The sequence below is a fragment of the Hyla sarda genome, chromosome 4 (assembly GCF_029499605.1).
Source record: "Hyla sarda isolate aHylSar1 chromosome 4, aHylSar1.hap1, whole genome shotgun sequence".
Classification (NCBI taxonomy): Eukaryota; Metazoa; Chordata; class Amphibia; order Anura; family Hylidae; genus Hyla; species Hyla sarda.
The window spans coordinates 320,301,509-320,321,429 of record NC_079192.1 but is presented as its reverse complement, the minus strand read 5'-3'; the positions used below and the strand labels follow the sequence as shown (position 1 = coordinate 320,321,429).

The 19,921-nt window shown below is 45.5% G+C and overlaps 1 protein-coding gene across 3 annotated transcripts in view; it reads left to right on the top strand.

Moving 5' to 3' along the window:
- Positions 1-13,117: 13,117 nt before the first annotated feature.
- ARHGAP26 (Rho GTPase activating protein 26) overlaps positions 13,118-19,921 on the top strand; it is a 412,307-nt gene continuing 405,503 nt past the window's right edge. For 2 of the 3 annotated variants that reach the window (XM_056574908.1, XM_056574907.1), the window contains exon 1: positions 13,121-13,820. In XM_056574908.1, coding sequence (XP_056430883.1) covers positions 13,667-13,820 — 154 coding nt within the window. In that variant the 5' untranslated portion in view covers positions 13,121-13,666. Of the gene's footprint in view, positions 13,821-19,921 lie in introns of all 3 variants that reach the window. The other variant, XM_056574909.1, reaches the window with a different exon arrangement.

Below are 19,921 nucleotides of genomic sequence, written 5' to 3'. Positions count from 1 at the left end.
GCCTGTGTCCTGAACTTCTGCTACCCATCCTGACTACGAACCTTGCCGCCTGCCCCCGACCTTCTGCTACGTCTGACCTTGCCTCTGCCTAGTCCTTCTGTCCCACGCCTTCTCAGCAGTCAGCGAGGTAGAGCCGTTGCTAGTGGATACGACCTGGTTGCTACTGCCGCAGCAAGACCATCCCGCTTTGCGGCGGGCTCTGGTGAAAACCAGTAGCCTCTTAGAACCGGTCCACTAGCACGGTCCCCGCCTATCCCTCGCTGACACAGAGGATCCACTACCTGCCAGCCGGAATCGTGACACTTGATATACAGTACTATCATTTGTCCTATACATTCCCTAGTCCCCTTTTGTGTAGAGTGGTTCAATTAAGCTTTTTTAGTGTTATTATTTTTAGTGTCTTTGGTATTCATTGTGTTTTACTTGCACTTGATGGCATTTCACATTTACCCTGTAAGTTAAGCCACTTTTAATATAGCTCACTAGTCTGAATTCCTCTCAAAGGGAGGGGGCGTGGCCTCACTGTGCAGGTCTCCGCCCCCTCCCTCAGTATGCTGTCTGCTCACATCTCCCCTAGCATTAGCAAAACTACAACTCCCAGCTTGTCCTCACTGTCAGGGCATGCTGGGAGTTGTAGTTTTGCTAATGCTAGGGGAGATGTGAGCAGGCAAATGGTTACATCTCCCCTAGCATTAGCAAAACTACAATTCCAAGCATGTCCACAGTGTCAAGGCATGCTGGGTGTTGTAGTATAGCTAACCCTAGGGGAGATGTGACCGGAGGGCAGGCAGACAGCGAGTGGAGAGGAGAGAGGGGGGTCAGAGATGTGAGCGGCAGACAGTGAGTGGTGGACAGTGAGATGCCAGCAGCGAGACAGTGGCGCCGGAGGCTAAAAGTGAAAAGTGGAGCTGGTAAAGTGAAAGTAACCTGTCACCCGGCCGCAGCGCAATGTATCCCCGCTGGGGATATGTGTCAGTCATCTCCCCCCCAGCGCAGAGCTTCTGGAGAGCAAAGAAATGTTCCCCGCAGAAGCAACTTGTGTGCCCGAGCAAAGTGCACTCATAGCAGGAAGACAGTATGCTTCCTGCCACAGTGAGCGTACCGATAGCAGGACACAAGCTGACAGTGGGAGGATTTTTCCTCTAGGTGTGAGCCCTGCACTCACAGCTGTCAATCAAGGAAGTGTGTCCATGATGTAGGTGATGATGCATGGACACAGCAGGACTAGTATGTGTCCAAGCAGGCAGGGGGTCAGTTGTTTGACTGGCTTTTTCAGTATGAAATACTGAAAATGATCTAATAAAAGCATTTGCAAAACCTATTAGTTTTGCATACTTTACAAAATATCAAAAGTTTTTCTCTTTTTACACATGTTCTGAGCTGTCGGGTTTTCCAGACATTAGTAAACATTAGTAAATTTGTAGGTTTCTTTAAAAAATGTAGTTTTTTCTGGAGACACGCCCCTTTTCCCTGATGGTCACGCCCCTTTTGAAGCGTTTTCTGAGTAAAGTGGAGAGTTAGTAGGGTTTTTTGAGTCTTTTTTTTCGGAAATTCTGTCTCACAACACATGCAACACAAAAAAAAAAATACAAAATCTACTTGGAAAAGCCTTAATAAATGAGGCCCTATGGGGAGATTTATCAAAACCTGTTCAGAGGAAAAGTTGCTGAGTTGCCCATAGCAACCAATTAGATTGCCTCTTTCATTTTTAACAAGGCCTCTGAAAAATGAAAGAAGAAATATGATTGGTTGCTATTTGCAACTGGGCAACTTTTCCTCTTGGCAGGTTTTGATAAATCTCTCCCTATATGTCTTTACAATGGTTGGAGTGAATAATATAACCAGCTTAATACATCTCCAGATAATATTTTTAGGACAAAACGAGGCAAGTTACCTTGGGGGTAAGCCTCCCATAGAGACACTGGTGTTATTCTCTATTCACCTACTAGTTGTTTTGAAGCAATTGCTATACACTTGTCTCAATCTTGAATGCTTAGGCCTAAAGGGGGAGATTTATCAAAACCTGTTCAGATTGCTTCTTTCATTTTTAACAAGGCCCCTGCAAAATGAAAGGAGCGATCTGATTGGTTACTATGGGAAACTGGACAACTTTTTTTTTTGCACTGGTTTTGATAAATCTCACCCAAAATGTTTGGCTTGTGCACTCTCTGCCGGTTATAATGTATGCTATGTAAGTCTTTCCAAATGTATTTCGTATGTGTCTAGATCTATGTTCCTGCCTTTGTTCCTAGTTCCTTGTGTATTTCTTGGTTCCTGACTGTGTTATCCTAATATTTTTTTGTTTGCAAGCATCTGCTGTAATGCTTAATTTGCACGTTTCACAGTTTTTGATTTTGCTCAGTTTATTTCTCTGGGTCCTAGAGCCTGCCATAAATTGTAGCTACTAAGCCTCAACGCAGTATCTGTAACAAGGTATGTCCCTACCATGTACAAATTATATTATCAGCGTCTTTTCATGTGGTAGAAGAGACCTTTGGCCCCCTCTGGCACAAGGGAAGGAGCTTTGTCAGGAAACCACCTCACATACACACTGCTTATTTCGAAGGCTAGCATTACTACAGCTTAAAGGGGTACTCCAGATCTAAGACATCTTATCCCCTATCCAAAGGATAGGGATAATATGCCTGATCGTGGGGGTCCCGCCACTGGGGACCCCCGTGATCTTGCACGCAGCACCCCGTTATAATCAGTCCCCGGAGCATGTTCACTCCGGGTCTGATTACTGGCGATCATGGGGGCCGGAGCATTGTGACATCACGGCCCCGCCCACGTGTGACGCCACGCTCCGCCCCTCAATGCATGCCTATGGGTGAACATGCCTATGAGCAAACATGCTCCGGGGACTGATTATAACAGGGTGCTGCGTGCAAGATCACAGGAGTCCCCAGCGGCGGTACCCCCGCGATCAGGCATCTTATCCCCTATCCTTTGGATAGGGGATAAGATGTCTTAGCGCCGGAGTACCCCTTTAAAAGGCCGTTTAGGCCAGGTCACACGTAGATTTGGCGGAGTGACAATTGTCAACAAATTAGAGTACAATAATGCAGAAAGATCAGTTTTCAAATGTGTCCAAAAATCTTTAGGATTTGCATACCCTGTAATAATTTCAGCCCCTTTTTATACAGTATATTTAGAATATGGCTGGTATATAGTAGAGTATGTCTTCTCTGCAGATGATGTTCATGCATCCAGACCTTGAACAAGACCAGAAGCGTGCACTAAAGATAAGAATATAAACAATCTATAAACTACCCTTTATTTTACTCCTGTCCTTCTACACAATCACTGCAGTTAATAATATATCACTATACATAACAGCTACAGTATATACACCAGTATACGTTCTCATATCATCAAGTATCAACAAGCAAGTGCTGTTTCCTAGCCAACGGATTATTAACAAATGATTAATGCCTCTGACTGACGTTAGAATTAATCTGACTTGTGGGAGATACAAGGATAATTAAAAGAATAGGAAAAGAAACGGCGTGCAGTCATCTCATACAAAAGCATACTGCTGAGAATAAATTAATGCACCCGGTCACAAACTCCTAAAGGGTAAAGAATGTAATCTACTATAAATTATGTAAAACAGCATTGATTCACTACGTAAATCCAGATTAAGGTGTTAACATGATTAAGACAATGTAGCCATTTAGCAATATGTAATTAGCTATTAGTTACAACGAATTGCTCATTGAACATAATCTTTATGAATGACAGACTAGGAGTATATCATTGGACACAGATAACTACAAGAACCATGTATTTGACTTTCACGCCTGAAACTTGCAAATACATTGTAATTGAAGTGCTTTACAAAAAGCCATTACCGTACAACATAAAAAATGTGAAGTTTAAAATCTATGGAAAATGTAATAAAATTGTCTTCAGAAAAATGCAGAATTTTAGTATGACATTACTGACCAGACAACAAAACTAGAGTTAAAGGGGTAGTCCAGTGGTGAAAAACGTATCCCCTATCCTAAGGATAGGGGATAAGTTTGAGATCGCGGGGGGTCCGACCGCTGGGGCCCCCTGCGATCTCTCTGTACGGGGGCCAGGCTCTCCGGCCAGATAGCGGGTGTCGACCCCCGCACGAAGCGGCGGCCGACACGCCCCCTCAATACATCTCTATGGCAGAGCCGGAGATTGCCGAAGGCAGCGCTTCGGCTCTGCCATAGAGTTGTATTGAGGGGGCGTGTCGACCGCCGCTTCGTGCGGAGGTCGACACCCCCCCCTTTTCCCGCTGGCTGTCGGGGCTCCGTACAGGAGATCGCAGGGGGCCCCAGCGGTCGGACCCCCCGCGATCTGCAACTTATCCCCTATCCTTAGGATAGGGGATAAGTTGTTCACCACTGAGTCACCACTGCACTACTCCTTTAAAAACAAAAGTTCACAACTATTAAAAACCGTACTTAATATGAAAGGATCAAAGTAGAGAGATTATGTGACTGGTATATTATGAGTAATAGAATTGGGGTCAAATTAGGATTGGTCATAAAAATCTGCACATCATTTTCAGTAGTTTTAGAAAACTTTTCACATGTCATAGTGGCAAGTCAGAGGTTGTTATCTGTGAAAAATAAATTCAGACCCTCAAATTCAGACCGCTCCGGCATCTAAATTTAATAAAGATCCTAGAACAGACGCTAAGATTACCGTATTTATCGGGGTATAACACGCACTTTTTAGGCTAAAATTTTTAGCCTAAAGTCTGTGTGCGTGTTATACGCCGATACACCCCCAGGAAAGGCAGGGGGAGAGAGGCCGTCGCTGCCCGCTTGTCTCCCCCTGCCTTTCCTGGGGTCTAGAGCGCTGCTGTCGGCCCTTTTCACCCCCTGGTTATCGGCGCCGCTGCCCGTTCTGTCCCCCTGACTATCGGTGCCGGCCCCCCATTGCCGGCGCCGATAGCCAGGGAGAGAGAAGCGGCGCCGACAGCCAGGGGGAGAGAAGGGGCAGCGGCACCCATTGCCGGCGCCGCTGCCACGTTGCCTCCCCCCATTCCCGGTGGCATAATTACCTGAGTCCGGTCCGCGCTGCTCCGCTGCTCCAGGCCTCCGTCGTGCGTCCCCGGCGTCATTGCTATGCACGGCGCGGCGCAGCGCATGACGTCAGAGCGCCGCGCCGTTCAGCGCATAGCAATGACGCCGGGGGCGCACGACGGAGGCCTGGAGCAGCGGAGCAGCGCGAACCGGACTCAGGTAATTATGCCACCGGGGATGGGGGGAGGCAACGGGGCAGCGGCGCCGGCAATGGGTGCCGCTGCCCCTTCTCTCCCCCTGGCTGTCGGCGCCGCTTCTCTCTCCCTGGCTATCGGCGCCGGCAATGGGGGGCCGGCACCGATAGTCAGGGGGACAGAACGGGCAGCGGCGCCGATAACCAGGGGGTGAAAAGGGCCGACAGCAGCGCTCTAGACCCCAGGAAAGGCAGGGGGAGACAAGCGGGCAGCGACGGCCTCTCTCCCCCTGCCTTTCCTGGGGGTATATTGGGGTATACACGCACGCACCCTCATTTTTTCATGGATATTTGGGTAAAAAACTTTTTTTACCCAAATATCCGTGATAAAATGAGGGTGCGTGTTATAGGCCGGTGCGTGGTATACCCCGATAAATACGGTATTTCAGACCCCAGTCCCTTCCATTTACTTATCACTCCTCACTTTTCTGCTCCCTTTACCATCAGATAAGGCCACTACACTAGACTGACTCTGCCCAACATCAGAACATATTGTGTGGTGCTGTAAATGTACTATAATCACTTTATATGGTACACATATGCTACACACACAGGGGGGGGGGGATTTATCAAGACCTGTGGCCCATAGAAACCAATCAGATTGCTTCTTTCATTTTTAAAAAGGCCCCTGAAAAATACAAGAAGCAACTTTTTCTCTGCATAGGTTTTCATAAATCTTCCCCACAATTACATAAACTATACACAGATACTACACACGTCATATACCACACACGCTATATACATACCCTGTTTCCCCGAAAATACACCCTACCCCGAAAATAAGCCCTAGCTGGATTATCGGGGTTGGCTGCAATATAAGCCCTACCCCGAAAATAAGACCTAGGCCGGTGGTCTTCAACCTGCGGACCTCCAGATGTTGTAAAACTACAACTCCCAGCATGCCCGGACAGCCGTTGGCTGTCCGGGCATGCTGGGAGTTGTAGTTTTGCAAAAACAAACTTTAACTTACCGTACCTTCGTACTCCGTTCCCCCGTTGGGACATCTCAGAGCCTTCAGCCTATCACCGGCCGCAGCAATGTCTCACCTTGGCCGATGATAGGCTGAGCGCATTGTCATGTGAGGAGCCGGCCGGCTTCTTACATGACAGTGGGCTCAGCCTATCATCGGCCGAGGTGGGACATCGCTGTGGCCGGTGATAGGCTGAAGGCTCTGTGACGTTCCCATCCCCAGGAAGCAGCAAGAACAGCGGAGGGACCATGAGGTCGGTTCCTTAGCAACGGGGGAACGGAGGAGGAAGGTAGAGTTAAAATTTGTTTTTTAATATTTGCAGCCCGGGCACAGGAATACAAAGTACAAGTAGTGATAATTATTTGGCAGGGGGGGGGGAGAGAAGCTGTGCTCGCGGGTGACATACGATTAGTCTCCCGATGTGGGGTGCAGCGCTGGGCTTATAAACCGGTGGCGGGGGACGTTGGGGGGGGGGGGCAGAGCTGCACCCATCACCTGATGATGATGGGGGGGAGGGTAAATATTGTTAAATGTTGTTCAATGTACATACCGTAAATAAATAAGCCCTACCCTGAAAATAAGCCCTAGTGTGTTTTTTGTGACTAAGATTAATATAAGACCCGGTCTTATTTTCGGAGAAACACGGTATTATACACACACACATACACACACACTACAATGCATTCGGAAAGTCTTCAGCCCCTTTTAAGTTCTAAGACCCTTCTCTTTAACACTTGAAATTTAGATCTCAAGGTATCCAATTTTTATCATTTTTAAGGTTTTTCTACACAATAATTAACCCCTTGCAGCAAAACGCTGGGTTTTTACGGTGCTGCGGCACATGAGGGTTATGAAGAGAGCTCAGGAGCTGAGCTTGCATCAGCAGCCAGGACCTGTGGCTAATGCTGGACATCGCCGTTCCGGCAGATGTCCTGCATTCACTCTTTAGACGCGGCGATCAAAGTTGATCGCCGCGTCTAAAAGTGAAAGTAAAACCATCCAGCAGCAGCTCAGTCGGGCTAATCTATTTTCCGGATGCCTATCCAATCGATGTTTACATGTTCAGGACAGGCTGTTCCATGTAAAGTTTTGTAAATTTGGTATTTGAAATTTGTCCTGTTTTTTTTTTATATATAGACACGTTGCTTTTATATATAGACATGTTGTTTTTTTGTAAAGCAGTTTGTTTTTGTCTTTTATATTTGTATGTAAATTTGTAAAAAAAAAATTAAGAATATAAAAAAAAACTAAAAACTTGTTATTTTGTTATCTTGCTCCCCCTCTCCAACTTGACCTATCAATTAGGATGTGTTGAGGAATTGAAGAGGAATAATTTCGGTCAGGAAAATCTTGTTCTTCCACGTGAAATTCCACACAAATTCCACACGAATTCCACATGAAGCTAATTTTGTCAGTAAAAAAAAAAAAGTCTAATTGACTCCAATGGGTGTGTACCTGCAGATTCTGCCTGATAATGAAAATGTTCTATCTTCTGCCAGCAGAAATTCCTCAGTGTGAACAGGGCAGCGGAAAGTCCATTAATGTCAATGGAACTTGCGAGCGAAATTATTGAGTAAATTCCAGTTCCTCAATGTGGACATTCTCTTACAGTCAATGGCTCCTCTCTCGTCTGGGTCCCACAAATCCACTGCCTTGGAGTAACGTTTGATTCGTCCCTGTATTTCATACAGCTAATCCAAGCCCTTACCGCTTCCTGCTGCATCTTCCTTAAAGCGGTACTCCGGTGCTTAGACATCTTATCCCCTATCCAAAGGATAGGGGATAAGATGCCTGACTGCGGGAGTCCCGCCACTGTCACGCCCCCTCCCGTAGGCTATCACGCCCCCTCCCGTAGGCTTGCATTGAGGGGCGGAGCATGACGTCACATGGGGGGCGCAGGCGTGACGTCACACGCCGCCCTGTGATCGCCCGTAATCAGACCCGGAGGGAACACGCTCCGCGGACTGATTACAAACGGGGTGCCGTGTACAAGATCACGGGGGTCCCCAGCGGCGGGACTCCCACGGTCAGGCATCTTATCCCCTATCCTTTGGATAAGGGATAAGATGTCTAAGCACCGGAGGACCCCTTTAAAAACAATTCTCAAATTTGTTCATTTCTCAACTTACATTAAATTAACTACGTTACTTGTACATACCATCATCATCACCCTCTTGGACTACTACAGCATCCTGCTCTTTGGCCTTCCATCAAACACTATTGCTCCCTTCCAATCTATCTACATCTCTGCTGCCAGACTAATCTACCTCTGCCTTTGCTCCTCCTCTGCCAAAACCTTCACTGGCTGCCTGTTCTCCAACAAATTCAGTTTAAACTATTAGCTATAACATATAAGGCCCTCTACAACCTGTCCCCTCCATAAATCTCTGACATCTACCACTTAATCTCTGATCCCCTCAAGAGCTCCGTTTGTGCTCTCCCTTGGTCCTCACCTCACAACAGTCTTCAAGATTTCTCTTGTGCTTCCCTCATGCACTGGAACCCGCAACCCCGACTTATCCAGCTTTCACCCACCACCAAGACCTTCAAAAACAACTTGCAACAAAAAAATATTGTGCCACCCATATAAAAAATGTTTCTCCCATCACCATAACTTTTTTTTTCTGCCATCCACACAGTGTTAGGGCTTTTTTTTATTTTTCGGGATGAGCTGTAATCTTTATCAGTACCACTTTGGGGTACAACTGACTTTTTGACTACGTTTTTTTAGGAAGCTGAGATAAAAATAAGAAATTGTGTCATTATTTTTTATGCCATTCACAATATAATATGAATGACATGTTATATTTAATTTGCCAGTTGAAACGATTACAGTGATACAGTGTTTAAGTAGCTTTTTATGATTTACAATTTTTATTAGAAAAATACACAATAAAGAAAAACTTTTTTCGTGTTGCTATATTCTGGAATATTTCATTTTTTATTCTAGCCAACTGAGTTATGTGAGAACTTGTTTTTGTGAAATAAGCTAAAATTCTTTTTGGCCCTCAATGTGGCCCACACTGGTACTCCACTTTACAAAAACATTTTCCATTATCCAAAGGATAGGGGATAAGTGTCTGCTCATGGGGGGGGTCCCTTCTCTCACCTTAGCTGGCAGGGTCCGCTGCTTCTCCAGTGTGCTCCAGCCCGCACCCTCAGAGACGCACTCTTGCTAAAAAGTAGTGAATGCCCACTTAGCCAGTCACCAGCCGAGATGCGCCATGATCTGTAGTTTTTATCCAAAATAATGTTACTTTTGGATCACTTACATTTTTTTCTGGAATGTGACGTGACCAAAAATTAGCAATTTTGGACTTTGGTATTTTTTAGGCTTATGGCGTTCACAGTACTGGATTACTAATGTTGTATTTAAATAGTTCAGACATTTCTGCATGCAGCGATACTAGATATGTTTGTTTGTTTATTTATTAATTAATTTTTACATTTTTATTTGTCAAATGAGAAAAGGAAATTATTTCATTTTTATTGGGGGTAGGGGCTTAATTCCATTTTTATAAAACGTTGTAATACTTTTTAGTTTTTTAAATTTTTTAAGTCCCCCACATGGAACTATTTATAGTAATATTTTGATTGATGTTAATGTTCAGTGCTATGCATTGGCACAGCACTGATCAGAACAACTGCCGATCTACTTGTACAACCTGCCAAAAGGCAGACAATACAAGAAGATCCCCTAAGAGCAGCCCGGAACAAATAAGGGGAACTCTTCACTCATCATCACTCATTAGACCCCTGCAATCGCGTTGCAGGTGATCCGATGAGTGTCCCCAAAGCCTACAACTGCTTTAGATGCTGTGATCAACATTGATCATGGCATCTAAAGGATTCATAGCATTAATCAGCATGACTGCTGATGTCCACCATTATCAGTGAGGTCCTAGCCAAGACCTGCCGTACCTAAAGTGAGTGCAGCCCCTGCTCACAACGTAAATGTAAGTCTTGGTACGTACATTTACATGCCTGGATCTGTCCAGCCATTCGCCCGTTATCTTCATTTTTCTAGATATGCAAACCATCTTCTAACTGCCACAGGCGGGGTTACTGCCTTCATCTGGCACTGTGACATCAGTGCCGCTTGACCACAGCACTGCCCGGCTTATGCATATTCATGCCCTCCCTTCGCATCTCCCTCTCCTCCCCGCTCTGTATGTGCCGGCTACCTGTGTACACCTGGAAGCGGCTTCAGCGCAGCTTCCTTTCAGCGGAGTGGAACTGCAGTAAGGGTGTAGTAAGTAAAGGTGCAGTAAGCTGACCCATGCACAGTGGAGTCACATTCAGAGCGGGGAGGAGAGGGAGATGCGGAGGGGGGGGGGGGGGCATGAATATGCAGAAGCTGGGCAGTGCTGTGGTCGAGCGGCGCTGATGTCACAGTGCCAGATGAAGGCAGTAACCCCGCCCGTTCAAGTTAGAAGATGATTTGCATATACTGACAAAAGATAACGGGCGAACGGCTGGACAATCCGGGCATAGTAGGCATCATATTGATCAGCGCCCCCCGCACTACCAGCCAGTACCTCTAGTTAGGGTGGGGGAGAGGGGGGGGGAGGTGTTTAATGACAGTTTTCCTTTAAGAGAAGTACACGATACACAAACAGCGGTAAAAAAAAATTCTTTATTTAAACAGACAATAATAAGTTCCCCTCACTGTGCCTTTCATTTGTGGAAAAGTTCACATGTTAAAGAGTCACCAAACTAAACTTTTAATATATTGTTTCTATGTAATTATAAGACACTTTACTATTTACTTAAAATTCTCAATCGTTATATGTTTTAATGTGATTGAAAAAACGGCCTCTAGGTGGCTCTGTTCTGTTCCCTGCCACAAGTCAAACAGTTTGGTTTCCTCCCGACCTGGCAGGAGACCAAACTCAGAAAGTGCGTGCGGGGCATGGTGAGGCACAGCTCTCGCAGGCTTCAGTAATGTTGTGCCTGCTGGGGAAAGTCCACTTTCTCCTACCAGGAGCTCACACAATGTGAGCAAGGGGAAAGGTATGATACAGAGCTTTATAAAGCTCAGAAAACTTTTTAAGGGCAGAAGGGGTGTTAGGAGTAGTAAGGTAACATAATCGGAGTTAGTTTAGAAAATATGGTTTGATGACAGGTACTCTTGAAAGCCCTTGTGCCAGTGTGATCACTGGGACATAGGACCACAGGTCCCAGCCATGCCACAGGTGTTCTTCCCTGCTGCAATATCTCCATTCCCTTTGGGCTGCCGCACAAGCACAATCTGAAGCAGTGTCTCCCAAACTGTGTGCCTCCAGCTGTTTCAAAACTACAACTTCCAGCATGCCCGGACAGCCTTATGTTGTCCGGGCATTCTGGGAGTTGTAGTTTTGCAACAGCTGAAGGCACCCTGCTTGGAAAACATTGGTCTAAATACACTCAATTTTTCAGGAGAAATCAGACCTGAAAAGTGACAAGTCTTTGATTTTTAGGTGCTGAAAATCAGCATTGCCATTTTGAAAACAGCACAGTGACTACTTAGCGTTGTGCACAGAGAAAGGCGCTTCTCAATAAAGTAATGAGAGATGACCCAAATAAGTGTAAATTCAGTGTCCAAACCAATGCTGGATTTTTTATGTGAACAGGGACTTATTTTTTTACCTGACAAACTGCCAGGATAAATGTCCCAAAACGTGCCACTGCTTCTTCCAGGATTTCAGTGTCTTTGTTTTTTGGTATTTTATCTGTCATTATTTAGTTTTTTGGAAAAAATGTTTGTGTGTTTTACACTTTTCCCTCACAGATAAAAGAGATCAAGATTTTTTTTTTTTTTAAAGCTAAAAAAGCCAATGTTAAACCCACATTGCATTTTTCCCTCTTTTTTTCCCCCTCCCATAGAAGTCTATGGTAGAAAAAGAAAACAAGATTCGTAGTAGTCTCAACATGCAAAAAATGCCAACTGGGTTTGACGTTTTATAGTTCCCTAGTGACTTTCAGATAACATCTGGAAATAAAACGCCATATAGCGAATATGGTGTTTTTTAGGGATGTTTTGTGTAAAAATAAACTTGAAATACAGCTTCGTGCACATCCACTACCGAGCAGGTTTTTTTTTTGTGTGGTTTCACTCTTGTTTATGTGCCTGTTGGTGCTGCGCCATCTTCCTTCCTGACGTAAACTCCGGCCTCAGCGCAGCGATGCAAGACTCCGCCCACCGTCACAAAATGCAGGCTCAAAATTAAACAAAAAAGCCTCCAGAGTACGGATATTCATGGTGCGGCATATTATGCTTTTCATATTTTTTAATGTCTGAGGAGGGTGGATGGGTTGTTGTGGGAAAGTTGGAGTGCAGCTATTTAGTGCCATGACGGCCAGTCAGGGTGTCACCCGCTGCGGTTCGCCCACCCTCCCTGTCACTCTCTAGTAACGCTACTGGTAATAAAGGGTAGATAAATAACTTTGGCTAATAACATAAGGGATAACTTTTCTGCTCGGGTTTCCCGAGTTTTGCTTACGTGCAATTTATTTATCAAGGCCGTGCGACCATTTGATAAATATATATCGCATGTAAGCGAAAGTAAGTTAAAACAAATTGTCATATAAAAGCCATACATTTGAAAAGAATGATAAATCACTTGTGTAGAGGAAAGGTGGTGCAGTTGCCTATAGCAACCAATCAGATCGCTTTTTTCATTTTCAAAGAGGTGACTGGTTGCTATGGGCAACTGCACCACCGTGTTGGTAAATCTCCCCCATTGGGCATTGAACCAAATTTTACCGCCATGGCTGGACCCTTATAACAATGGACAAATGTGCCTGAAAGACCCCACTAAGTTATAATAGGGCCTTATTCTGAGGTAAACTATAGAGCAGCAGTCTGCACTCATTTATTCTTCCTGTCAAATGTGACACCACTACTTGACCACAGTGTGAACAGGGCTTGAGGTGCACAGCTATAGTTTCCTGTTATCTGCTGTGGTGAAGGTATGCGGACATTGAGAGGACCGCACACCACTCCGAGGAGATTCCGTCAGTGTGCCAGGTGCCCTCCTCAGGGGTGTGTGCCCACAGGGCTAGAGGACGGGCGCCCCTGTATCGGTCCGGGCAGGGTGAGGAGGGCGGTGCAGGGGCGGCTGTCAGGACAGGGTGGGCGGTGTCTGGGCCGAGCTCAGTGGGAGGTGGCGGGCAGTGGCCATGAGATCACAGGGCCTTATCTGAGAGGCCCCATCTCCTTCTCATTTCCTCCTGCCTCCAATGAGAGTGCAGGGAGCCGGATGCCAGCACTGCCCGGGTTACCTCAGCACACGCCCGCCACTGCCTGAGCTCCGCCCTGTGCAGGGAAACTTTCAATGACTGCAGCTGCCCGGCTGTCCTGCCGGCATGTCCTGAGCCCCGCAGCCCGGGCACCGATCCTCTCCGGTGGGCACTGCTGATCGCCGCTCTGCTCGCTGCCCCTCGGTGAAGCGGAAGATGGGGCTGCCCCCGTTGGAGTTCAGCGATTGTTACTTGGACAGCCCGCAATTCCGGGAGAGGCTGAAATCTCATGAAACTGAGCTGGAGAAGACCAACAAGTTCATCAAAGAGCTCATCAAGGATGGCAAGTCCCTGGTGGCTGCCCACAAGAGTAAGTGCCCCCGGGAGACTGGCACCGGGCATCAGCACAATGCGGGAGCTGTCAGTGTCAGGGGGAAAGGGCTGGAACAGCTGAGGGTGCTGATCTGCAGGGTTCTGCTTAGGCAGCAAGTGGGCACATGCCATCCTCTGTCATCAGAAAGCAGCCTGCCCTGTGCCCTTACCTGTGCCCTGCAGCAGAGACTGGCATTGCCCTGTATGGTGCAGTCATTTAGAAGTAGTTGCTGTTACAGAGAGCATATGGTACATTAGGGTGTGCCTTTCCCAATAAGACCAGTATATAGTGATAGGGATCCAGCTGGTACAGTATAGGGCACTGCCTGAATGTTATTTTCTATTCCATTTTACCACAGTGTCTAAAAATACCTGCAGTGACTCAGATGCATGAAGCAGCTCTGCCACTGGTGCCATAAAGATGCACATTGTGCCACCTATGCATGGGTATACTAGGGCACATGTATATAGATTCACGCACTATCCTTTGGGTAAATCAGTGCTGCTGTTTCTATGTAGGTTGGCACGCTTTCTAAATTGGTCACATTGGTGGCTGTCACCTGACCACACCTACGACTACCCCGCGCTGTCCTTTGCTTGGCATTTTAAAGCATGCTCTTGTTTTTGCTTGGTACCTGAGGTGCAACATATAGATTGAAGTTGGCACTGCCCTATTTCATTTAGATATGGGGAGGTGTATGCATTATGGTAAATCTTAAATATTCCTAGCTGACAACCTAGGAACACTGACAGTGCCCGCCTCTGATGCATCTTCTGTAGGAAATGCCAGTTTGTGGATTCACCATATTTTCTTTATTTGTGAGTTTGCCGTCTGACTGTAATGTTCTCGGCTTACCTAGACTGATGCCAAGGCATGCCCTATGTGTAGCCTCCGACACCCACATACCCACCTTTTTATATGTGCCTAAAAAGTGAACCAGGAATGTTTGGGCCAAATGTCTATATCAGTGTTTCCCAACCACGGTGCCTCCAGCTGTTGCAAAACTACAACTCCCAGTATGCCCGGACAGCCGAAGGCTGTCCGGGCATACTGGGAGTTGTAGTATTGCAACAGCTGGAGGCACCCTGGTTGGGAAACAATGGTCTATATAATCAGTATATACTATTCTACAGAAATTAATACAGATAGAAAAAAGAGGTTTCACATAGTAATCAAACAGGTTTCAGGTTAAAGTAGGGCTCTGCTGAAGTGCTGAAACTTGGGGCTCCTTTATATACTGTGGGTATCAGGAAAGCTTTCCATGTGTGCAGTTAATGAATTGGCTCCCATGTATTTAAAGGGGTTAGCCAGGAAAAAACTTAGATAGATAGATAGATAGAGATATATATATATATATATATATATATATCTATCTATCTATCTATCTCTCAACTGGCTCCAGAAAGTTAAACAGATTTGTAAATTACTTCTATTAAAAAATCTTAATCCTTTCAGTACTTATGAGCTTCTGAAGTTGAGTTGTTGTTTTCTGTCTAAGTGCTCTCTGATGACACGTGTCTCGTGAACTGCCCAGTTTTGAAGAAAATCCCCGTAGCAAACCTCTTCTACTCTGTGCAGTTCCCGAGACAAGCAGTGATGTCAGCAGAGAGCACTGCTGCCAGACAGAAAACAACAACTCAACTTCAGCGGCTGATAATTATTGAAAGGATTAAGATTTTTTTTAATAGTAAAAAGTAATTTACAAATCTGTTAAACTTTCTGGAGCCAGTTGATATAAAAAAAAAAAATTTTATTTTTGGAATTCCCCTTTAATGTACAAGGGTGCATTCACACGCTATTACTAGCAGCGGGTTTCACACTGCGGTAAACCTGCTGCAAGTTACGTTACCTTTGATTTGAATGGGTCCACAGACAGTCCGCAATAGGGCCAGTTTTGCGGACTGTCCGCCGAGCCATTTAAATCAGCGTAACTCTCAGCGGGAAACTCTCTGCTAGCTACTAGCCTAAATAAGCTTCCATTTATTTGCTGAATAGCGCAGGTTTTTTTATTTTTTATTTATTTTTTTACAAATTTGACACATCTCCACTGGTTAGGAGATAACAGGCTGGTTGGTGGGATCTGTCCGCTGGGTTCCCCCGCCGCCGATCCTGAGAATGCGGAGAAAATTGTCCCTGTAAGGAATTGAGCACATCACACATCCCCACTCAGCGCTCCATGCATTCTCTAATGGGCTTTCAAGCATTCTGGAGGACATTTCACCTTGTGGAAATACCCTTTTAAAAATGGATAATCTGATCAGCATAAGTGTGTTTACATGGCAGAATTTCTGCTTCGAACATTTCTGGGCAGACATGCTGCAGGCGCCAACAGAAAATGCCGGCACAGTGGCGTCACGTGAGGTCTCTGTAGACGGCAATGCATTTCTGAGTAGATTAACGTGTCAATTCTTTCTGCGGAGACTGGAATTGGAATTTTCCATGGCAGATGTTACCACTGCAGAAATTCTGCAGTGTGCACGGTGCTGCAAAATCCCATTGAACACAGTTGGGGTCTGCTGCAACTGTATTTCCAAGCTTAATTCTTTCCACCCTATTCTGCCATGTGAATAGGGCCTAACTGTTACACACCGAGAAAGCATGCCTCACAAGAGGAACCCCTATGTATATGCTCTGTTAGGCCTAATGTAAGTGGCAAGGCCGAGTACAGGCCCCCATACACATAGGAAAAAATAGTCAAGCAAATCCACTGACTCTAGCAGGACCAGCCAACTGCTTAAAGGGGTTATCTAGCAATAGAAACACAGAACTAATTTATTTCAAAAACAGCTCCACGTCTGTCCTCGGGTTCTGTGTGGTACAACTTTGCTCCATATACTTCAATGGAACTTAGCAGAACCACACCCAACCTGGAGACAGACTGGGAGCGTTTTTTGAAATAATTCAACTCTGTTTTTCTATTCCTGGATAACCCCTTTAATGTGTGTGGGGTTTTTGACTCCCTCCTCCCAGACATCATGGATCAGACACATTGTATTTCAACTGCGCAATATTTCTTTTTGAGAGATAAGCTGTCACCGGAGGAGTCTGACAGCGGCTTACTCCTCCCTTCATTGAGAATTTATAAACTATTAGCTGACCATTCATTTGCTTGGTCGGATCAGGAGAGATAACTGTTTGGCCAACAGCTGTAGCGTATGTTTGCTGCATTATGTCTGTCATGGAGGACACAGCTCATCAATAAATTATACAGACATTGGCCCAGAGTTATCAGTCAGCCTGAAACCAAAACGGTCTGGTTTTGAAAGCTAAGCTGTGATTGGTTGTAATGGGCAAAACCAGACAATTTTGGTTTCAAGGAAGATTGGTAAATTTGGGTGACTGACTTCAGTGCTGCATAGAACCTTCTAGCAGACCAGTCGGGGGCGCTCTGCAGTGAAAGCTTCACATTCAGCTTGACAACCCCTTTAGGTCTTTTTTCTTTTGCTGTCCTGACCAGTAACAGAGTTATTCAAATGTATGAAGCGATGGTCGACTTCTGGTACCTCCACTATTTTTAAGAATATGTGTTACAGTACTGGCGTCGTGCTGTGTTCCTTTTGTTGGTTTTTGTCTGCACTCCGGTGTTCCGGTCAACCGTTTTTGTAGGAAACAGAAGCCGCTCCATTCACCGGGAGCCCTGCTATACATGGACAGGCTATGAAGTTGCTGCAGTGCAGAATTATTCCTGCTGGGGGGGGGGGGGGTCTACCTTCACTGATCATAAAATAATGATACTCTGGATCAGTGGCTGAACTGTGACCCTGTTGTTGCCAGGCAGTAGGTAGTAAAAACCTCTATACTTGTGTGAACGGTGATAGATGGAATGTCCTCCGCACAGACGTATCTCTTATAGTCCGACAGCTGCTAGTGAAATGGTAAAATATCAAGTCCGATGATGAGTCCAATAATCCGGTATATCCAATAATCTGATATGACTGATGTCTTGTGTAGCACAAAGCTGCAGTTTTTGAAAGAGCAATGATACTTAGATGAATTGGAGGATTAGTCCAAAATAAAATAGAAAGTCTCTCCAGGGCTTGGAAGACATTGGACCACAATGATATTGGGGCCAATGGTATAAAATAAGTCTAATAAAAACACACCAAACGCGTTTCGGGGTATATGATCTGAGCATAAGCCGCTCTAACCCCTTCCTCGGTGTGTCTACCACTGAGGAAGGGGTTTAGAGCGACTTCAACCCTATTCTGTAGTAAAAAGCATATTGGTGGGTGTCCGACCTCTGGGACCCAGGGTGTAATGCACGTGGTCTATGGGTCTACCGTACATTGCCAAGCGCTGAGCTTTGCAATGTTCAGAAGCCCCATGGAGAATGAATACACTGCTATATAATTGGTTCGGTTGTCCTTCATTCTCGGGATCTGTGGGGGCCCCAGTAGTTGGACCACCAGCAATCATCTAGCTTTCTCCTGATCTGTGGATAGAGGATACTTTTCATCTTTAGATAATCCATTTAATACCTCCCATAAGCCTATAGGCTTCCTGATGTTACATTTGGAGAGTACTTATTGGTTCCTATGACCGGCCATCCCTTACAGTGGCTCGCCCGGGCTGCCATGGATACTCTGCCTGTCCTTCTAATGCATTGGTGCAGTCACATGACCTCGCCTGTAACAACCTGTTCTATAACATTATCACATCCTTCATACTGTGGGGTGAATGTCATAAAAGCAAAATCCAAAACTGCCTCCCAAAAGAACAATAAAAAGTAATCAAAAAGTCATATGTTTCCATTAATAAAACCAGCTCATCCTGTAAAAACAAACCAGCATCTAGATGGAGGATTAAACATGTTATCATTAAATGTGGCAACACAAAAACCAATGACTGGTTTAGTAGGCCGTGTCTTTCAGGGGTTAAAGAACTGTCAGGGAGCTTTTGTCCATAGCAACTACACAGAATTTGGCTTGTGCTTGTTTTTATACAGATATATTGGAAACAGGCTCTGTGTGCCTAGTACATCCCTACAGTCCTGACAGATCACGCCATGTGAAGTGCTGGGCTTTCTTCTCCGTAAGATTAGATCTTGTCTGTGTTTGTGGGACCTTCTCTCTTTTTATTGGGTCATCAGTGAAATTCCATATTTGTATTTTTAGCAAAAAGCTGTCAAGGATTTGGCAAGTAAGCGCTCTGTAGCGTACAATGATTTGTCAGCAGTAGAGAGCTGGGTGACGCTGGACCCTGTCACCAGAGGTGACGTCTACTAAGAGCGTACCGGAGGGAATTACAAAGTGCACTGCGTGATTCCTTTTCCTTGTTCTGTTTAGCTGTTTATGCAGTTGTAGTATATGCAGCTGCCTGGACCGTGGCTTATTCATTAGAAACGAAGCCTAAGATGACATAAAGAGGTCACAAGGCACCTGGAAACAGGCGCTGAGTGCCGTCTGAATTTATCCTTGGCATAGTGCCCCTGTCGACCATGTACTGCAAATAGAACAGTACAGTGATCCCTCAACTTACAATGGCCTCAACATACAATGGTCTTTTCTGCACCATTGTAACTTGAAACCAGACTCAACATACACTGTACTTACAGTCCAGATCTGTGAAACGTGTCAATGGCTGGAAGAACCGACCAATCAGGATGGGCAATATACTGGTAAAACACCTGTATTACTGAAGTGTATGCACTGATTGATGTCTGGTAGCGCCCCCTACAGTACAGGAGGTATTACATGTTCTTCTGTACACTTTACCCGTGCCAGGGTTACCTGCTCCTTTGGACACCAGGTGAGGGCGACTCTATGTTACTTTTTTAGGACATTGCATGTTCTGTACAGGACCCTGAAGAAGCTCCTGTCCTCTACATAGACAGTGTTTCCCAATCAGGGTGCCCCCAGCTGTTGCAAAACTGCAACTCCCAGCATGCCCGGACAGCCTTTGGCTGTCCGGGCATGCTGGGAGTTGTAGTTTTGCAACAGCTGGAGGCTCCCTGCTTGGGAAACACTGACATACAGTGATTTACACTCCCAGCTGATTTTTCTTACTCTTATATGTAAAGACTTGCTTTATCTATATTAGTGATCTACTTATTTTTCTTTAATCATCACTCTTTTCCATTTTGGATGACATTTTGGTGC